This window comes from Triticum urartu, unplaced genomic scaffold (assembly GCF_003073215.2).
Source record: "Triticum urartu cultivar G1812 unplaced genomic scaffold, Tu2.1 TuUngrouped_contig_5790, whole genome shotgun sequence".
NCBI lineage: Eukaryota > Viridiplantae > Streptophyta > Magnoliopsida > Poales > Poaceae > Triticum > Triticum urartu.
Window position 1 is genome coordinate 1,278 of NW_024116495.1, and position 7,210 is coordinate 8,487.

General features: G+C 43.3%; 1 protein-coding gene across 2 annotated transcripts; it reads left to right on the forward strand.

The window, feature by feature from the left end:
• Positions 1 to 1,694: 1,694 nt before the first annotated feature.
• Positions 1,695 to 6,969, forward strand: LOC125529713 (UPF0481 protein At3g47200-like). Of its 2 annotated transcripts, none has more exons than XM_048694137.1 (3): positions 1,695 to 1,923; positions 2,049 to 2,195; positions 5,559 to 6,969. In XM_048694137.1, exons 1-3 carry the CDS (start codon positions 1,914 to 1,916, stop codon positions 6,830 to 6,832), a joined length of 1,431 nt encoding a protein of 476 aa, XP_048550094.1. In that variant the 5' UTR covers positions 1,695 to 1,913; the 3' UTR covers positions 6,833 to 6,969. The 2 variants fall into 2 exon arrangements, with proteins under 2 accessions (XP_048550094.1, XP_048550095.1); XM_048694138.1 differs by having other exon boundaries at positions 1,695 to 1,871.
• The last annotated feature ends 241 nt before the right edge of the window (positions 6,970 to 7,210 follow it).

Here is a 7,210-nt window from a genome sequence, read left to right on the forward strand (position 1 = left end):
GAAGACACGCGAACGAAGACGAACGACGAACAGATCCGAACAAATCCACCAAAGACAGATCCGCTGGAGATGCACCTCCACACGCCTGCCGATGATGCTAGACGCATCACCGGAACGGGGGCTAGGCGGGGAGACCTTTAGTTCATCTTCAGGGAGCTGCCGCCGTCTCGCCATTCTGAGCAGGACACAAACTCTAACAAAGCTCAAAAATAGATCTAAAAAGGGAGCCCTCCCACCGGCAAGGGCCGGGATCCACTCCACTTTCATGGTCCTAAAGCCACCAGAGATGGAACGGGCCGACACCGGCACCGGCAGGAGGCAGAGAATCTTAGTTTGTTTGGAGGCGGCGGATGCTTTTCCAGTTTCTTTTAATGAGGTTATAGTACTTTGCGCTCTTGTATAGCAACATCGAGGTAACGAGCATTTTTGGGGAGTTATGACTATTTAACAGCCAGATCAACCTTTGCTTCTGCAAATAAGACAAGCTATAGCTCGGTTAGCCGCGCCAATTTTGGCTGCGCATTAGGTTTTCGTTTCGTGTCCTCTCACCGGCATGTATTTTTTGCTTCAAACGGGATAGGCGGGCCGGATTTATTGGGCCACATCGCATGGTCTGGCTTGCTTTGGCATGGCTCGGATGAACGGTACTGACGGGCTGACGAAACTAATAACGTCTGAAATTTTGGTGGTAAGAAATGCTTATCTTTTCGTTAATATAATAGGTATAGAAGTAGAGATTTGTTAGAAAACAACTAAAGTTGGGAGAGTTTGTTAGTGCTGTAGCTTAATCCTACACACAAGGGTCATGGGTTCGATTCTTCCCCAAAACGAATCAGAGGGTCATCAGATCGTTGGACTTGTGCGTGGATCACAGGGACGAGCGAGAGACATGCAGGGATCGCAGCAAAGATGGGGATCTAGCGGGCCGTGCACGGCGTTCATTTGATTTGAATCCGACGTATCCAAAGCGTTTGGATCTGATGCAAAGAAATGTCAAGTGCTAACCAAGAAATCAACATCTACTAGGACGGGACAGCCGAGCCAGTGTAGGACTATATACTAACTCTGCAACCAACAACTCAAACATTGTTTTCCTATTCTCATGTGCCTCTATTGGCGTTACGACTGACACGATCACATGGCTACATGGGTAGTACCTCCATCCTGAGTTTTTATAGCTACACTTCGTGTCAAAATTTAACCGTAAATTTAACTGACAAGATATTAATACATGTCATCAAAAATTATATCGTTGGATGTGTATTTGAACATAGTTTTCAGTGATACTTTTCTTTTGACATTCATTAACAATTTTTTCATTAAGTTTATAGTTAAAATTTGACACAAAATACTAAGAAGACCATAAACTAGGTCAGAGATTATAGTATATACTACGAGCATAAGCAGGGTGAACTAAGATCAACTGAGGCTCAAGGGAATGTTTCTTTTTTCAACGTAAGGGTATCTTTTACTCCTTTGGTCTTAAGTGCGTTTTTTACACTAATGTAGTGTTAAAAACGTTCTTACATTATGGAAAGGAGAGAGTATTTTTTAAGGGAGTAATCAGTGCGGAGGCTGGCTGGCGTGCACAGTCTAACTGATGTGTCCGGATTACACCCAATGCGCGGCGACCTTATCAAGGAGTAGAACTTATATAATCGTAGCATCGTTTAACGTGGGGCAAGCGCAAGACCCGCGTCTTGTTCTGCCGACCGTCATGTGAGCACTGCAGTCGAGTTGAGTATTTTTGTGAAGGAGCGACAAACTAAATCTTCATAGGGAGTACTAGTGATCCTAGCCATATAAATCGATCAGCTTGGCGTCGTAACATGCTGCATCACCAATACTACTACGTACGATAAATCACAGAGGTAGCGGTTCGCTTTTGATTTGGATCGAGAGCCTCCAGTGTCATGGCGCAAAGTAACAGTTCCTTTTTTTTGGAAAGGCCCTTCAATTTGTTTCCTTCCTAGAGTAAACGCACCTTTGTATTTCTCGAGAGTCCATTCTTTGCACTAATCTTTCAATCAAAAAACCATGTCATGCAGGTACTCAAATGGATGCTTGGACTGTTGGGGCGAGCAGAGAGGATTCATCCACCAATATCGTCACCATCCAAGTCGACTCATATCAGCCTTCTCAACACGGACAAGTGGGTGAAACTGGCGAGTCTCCTAGCACAATGGCAAAACACTGTAAGCATATTCATCCGTTTAGTCAACTTAGGCCTATGTTAGCCCATTCATTTTTGCTACTTTTTACTACCGACATGAATGGCTACGTCTATACTAGAACCCACATAAGAGCCACGCGGCAGTTCTAGTTACCTTTCTTTCAAATTAGTTGCTTTTCCTCCTCCCACCGTGGACACGCCCCGTGTCATCGTCTCCATTTGCATTGCTACAATGATGAGCGGCAGCATGAACACAAGCCCCTGAGGATGGCGCCTCCCAGTTGTGTAAGCTGGCTGGTAGGGGCATGTCATCACCGTCCATGAGTTTGAAGAGAAGACGGGGACATGGTGGCATCCGATTGGGTTCCGGTTGCAGCCAATGGAAACGTGCAGCTTCTATGCATGGCGTGCAGTGCCTTGTCCATGGAGATGTACTCCGAACAGTCGTCATATTGTCCTCCAAGAAGGAAGAGGGACGAATGACACAATAACTATCTATCTATCTTTATTTATTAGTATACATTAAAATCACAATACGAAAAAAATAAGAGAGATGTTCTGGAAATTCTCACGAAAAGCAAAACACATTGTTCTAGATGTGCTTATTTTAGAGGTCTCACATCTGGTTGACCATCTCTTTATTACTGGACTAGATCAGAACCATACCTAAAAAGATCATACCCACTAGATCTACGTTATCATACCTTAACATATCACACCGTTATATCTTCATAGTTGCACCTAAACAGATTATAACCATTACATCAAGATTGCCGTACTTGAGCCGATCATGTCCATCAGATCTAAATAATAGTAGTACCTACATATATACTCGCATTTTCCTCGAATACGCATAGCATGCGTATCTTGCATTATAGAGAGAAAAGGGTATAAGAACCCTCCACTGAGGGTGTTACAACACACCCACACCACCGTACACAATCCTTAATCTACATCTCGTCCATCACCCACATGTGTATCCGCCCAAAAAATCGCTCCATGTCAGTCCTTATGAGGCCTGCCGTCCTCCAAGCTCTACCTTCCGCAAGACACCTACCAAGTAGTCGACTAAGTGATGCATTCATAAAAGATGAATCCAATTGTATATGCAAGCAAGAATAATACAAGGAGGCCAGATAAGAACAAAGCCGAATTAACATTGTATAGTCATACACAAGATTGCAATAATGATCATAAGGTTTCAGACATTCACGAGAGAGCATACGACAATTAATCCAGTGAGCACGCGGATTACAAGTAAGTTTGGTCAGTACACTTGTAAACCTAATCAACAACTGACTGTGTAAACAGATCACTGACACAAAATTAATAAATAGCATCGGATTTCATAAATAATATTATATAACTCCTTTTTGTTATTTATTGGCAACATAATCATATACGTTCATACATAAAATAAAAGTCTATATTGCAATAAAAAGGGGTAAATAAGAGCAAAACGATTTGTACCCTAAGAAAATAAAATATTTAACATTTTTAACACCCAAAAATATGATGACCTCGCATTTGTGAGAGAAAGCAATAGAAGAAGACTAACATAACAGTACGTGAATACAATATTTAAACATGTGCTTGCGGTATATACTTCTTATAGATTTTTAATTTGAGTAATATGAAAGTAGAGACACTTTTTGTGAATGAAGGAGTGAATGTAAAACAAAATCACTAAGAAAATTCAGGCCAATTGTCCCTCGGGTTGGAGCAGTAATAATGATGGTCCTAAAGAAATTTGAGAAAAACTTCGAACCCTCGGCTCCACCGAGTAGATGTGAGATTCCATAGTTTGGTTTGTTTTAGGCCTGTCCCAATGATTCACCTTTGCGTCATGCATTTTACGTAAGCAAAAAAGATGATGTTACATATTGGAATTAAGCATAAGGGAGGTGATAGTAATATCATGTTACGATATAGTATCTTAGCACATGGAGCAAGTATATTTAACGATTATCATATGCATAATTACATATTTAAATTCGAAAACAATTAGATGGCACTATGATGCTGTTGCATGATATTATATATAGAAAGATAATAAGTAATGTAATACCGTGGAGGTGGTGTTTTGGCTCATAGGTGTAGATATACCTATTATCAAATATATATATATATATATAAATATATATATAAACACATTTTAAAATGTAAAAAAATTCTGAACAATAATTTTGCGTGTAAATCCGGGTATCTTTCGCACAGACATATCATTTTTGTGGCATGTATGGAAAATATATAAAAAAATGTCTCGTGAACAGCTGTAATCAAGAAAAAAATTGCCTTTTTTACACAAGCCATAAAAAATGTCCTTTTTCAACAAAACTTCGTGTATGAACATATAATGTCAGGATGTGCACGAGGAATTTTTTGGTCGAATTTTTTTAACGTTTTAAAATATGTATTTGGACAATGGGTGCATATACACCTATGAGCCAAAGTGAATTTCCGGTAATACCATACACTATCATGCTAGTATACAATACAATTGACAAGTAGAATACGGTATGAAACCTTACCAACACCCGACAACGAACAAGCATGCATTCTAGAAGACACATGCCGAGCCTTCAATGGCATAAACAGTCACTGGGCCCATGTACTAAAGCTCCCAGAAATCCGCATCTGACGTTTTGGCTCTCTGGAGCACATGCTTCCAGGTGAACAGTACCCTGAAAAAACATAAAATGTTGTCAAAAGATTCTGAAAAAGTTGTAGATGATCATGTTGGCGTCGTAAGCATGCTAGAAAGTTTTCATGCGGAATGGAGCAGCTGTGTTCGTTGGTGAAAAAAACAAAATTAGGGTGACATTTGGTCTTCGTTTTGTTTTTTTTCGCAGGCGAAAATGCTTAACTTGTTTGCCTCAAAATGTACAGGTAGCATTTGTATGTGACAAAGATCACATACAAACTTTATCTCAATTTTTTTGATATTTAAAATAAATTTTCCCCGGGAGCAGGAGCTCCCAGGAGCCAAATTGACTTTCCGCCTGATATATGTCTAACAATAGTTATGACGTCACCTGACAGAGTGATTATAAAATATACAACTTTATGCGCCCTGGATAAAATAACAAATAGCTGAGTTCATATATATGTCATAGTGAGCTGAAATGATAATCTCTTTTGCTGCGAGCACACAAACTCAAATTTTCAGAATCACTCCATTGGATCAATATTTAAAAGTTTATCAACTACATTTTTCTTTCTTTCTTGAAGGCACAGTGTTGCATCATTTTTATAATGATTTTTGGGAACTTCTACACCATCAAAACCTTAAACGAGTAACCAACATTGATAGAAATCCCTATCCTATATATATTGCTATTCTCATAGCATCGTATTCTTTGTGCTGATTAATTATGGCATGCAGATACAAGAGTCTGGAATCTTGACTCCGACTTGGAGGCTGGGAAAAAACTGCTTGCCAAAGAAATTGGGATGAACACCATTGTTTCCATCAAGAGGGCTCCCAAGGTCCGTGGGGAACTCCGTGGCGCGGACGAAGACAGCTACACACCGCACCGTGTGCCGATCGGCCCTTACCATCACAATTGCTCATCTTCATGGATTGCAAAAGAAAAGCTGCGCTATGTCGGCTTCATGCAGAGTGTCTCCGAAAGATACAAGGCAGATGGTCTTAATGGTCTAGTGGAGGAATTGGAGCCCCGAGCAAGGGAGTGGTACGGGGACGGGGTTGACCACATGACGCCGGAAGAGTTGGCGAGGATGCTGCTGCATGATGGGTGCTACCTGCTGGGTTGGTTGGTGAACTATCCGGACGCCCCTCAAACATCCTGCAACGACCACAACACGGTGTTTCGCGACATCCTTTACCTCATTGAGAACCAGTTGCCTTTCTTTGTTCTTGACAAGATTCACGCGCGCGCCACAGGAGGCTCCAGTTGCCTACTCCACTACATGGCAACATACATCCAGAGTCTGCTGCATGCTCAGCTCTACATCAGCCAAGGGAAGCAGAGGCTGATGGAGCAGCCATGGCACCTGCTGCATCTAGTGCACGAATACTTCCGTCCAGCCAACTTGCCGAAGTCCACAGATCCGCAGCAGACCGGGCGCACTGGTCGGTGGCGCCGGGCGACGGCATACCGCTTGCACGCCAAGGTGAGGTTCATGCCCCGGGACTTCGCGGCCGAAGTAAATTCGGTCCTCGACGTGCGCCTTGAAGGAGGCACACTGTGGGTCCCTCGCCTGCAAGTCTGCCGGGACACGTGGACGCTCCTACGTAACCTGATGGCGCTGGAGGAGCAGATGCCCAAGAGGCCAGTCACGGCGTACTGCATCTTCATGTCGCAGGTGGCGTGCACGGTGGAGGACGTCCGGCTCCTGGTTGATGCAAAGATCGTCCAACACTTTGAGGGCAGCGACGAGCATGCTGCCCAAGGCTTTGCCGACCTCTGCAAGGGGGTGGTCATGGACGTCGACAACATCGACAGGAACTACCTCAAGCCCATCTGGCATGACCTGGAGAAGCGCCACAAGAGCCGCGCACACAACTTTTGGGGCGGCCACTCACAGCGTGTGGCCATCGCCTTGGCATTACTAGTGGTTGTCGTCCTCCTTGCCTGTGTAGTGACGCAAACTTTCTATGTAATTATCGGCTATCGGCAACAAACAAAACATTAGTGTCCTTTTAGTTTGGACAATTTGTTAGGGCATGCAGTACTATGGTTTGTTTACCTATTAGTTTATGAGTCCTTTTACGGTACGTCCAGAAATAAGAGAAGAGTGTCTCACCGAGCCTCCTCAGCGATTTGGATTTCTGACCGTTGGATCTGGCTGCTTGATGCGATCTGGGCCGTCGGATCGACCCCTGGAACGATCTCGCTCGTCGGATCAGATCCTGGTACCGTAGGAATGAATAGTTTCACCTCGACCGTGCCACCGCATGTAAATAGCTTGCTCCGCCGAGGGCATTTTCATCATTTCACGCTTACCCGTATAAATTGCATCCGCTCCCGTGTAGATGACCTAGCCACCTCTCCCCCGCACTCGCGCCCTCAA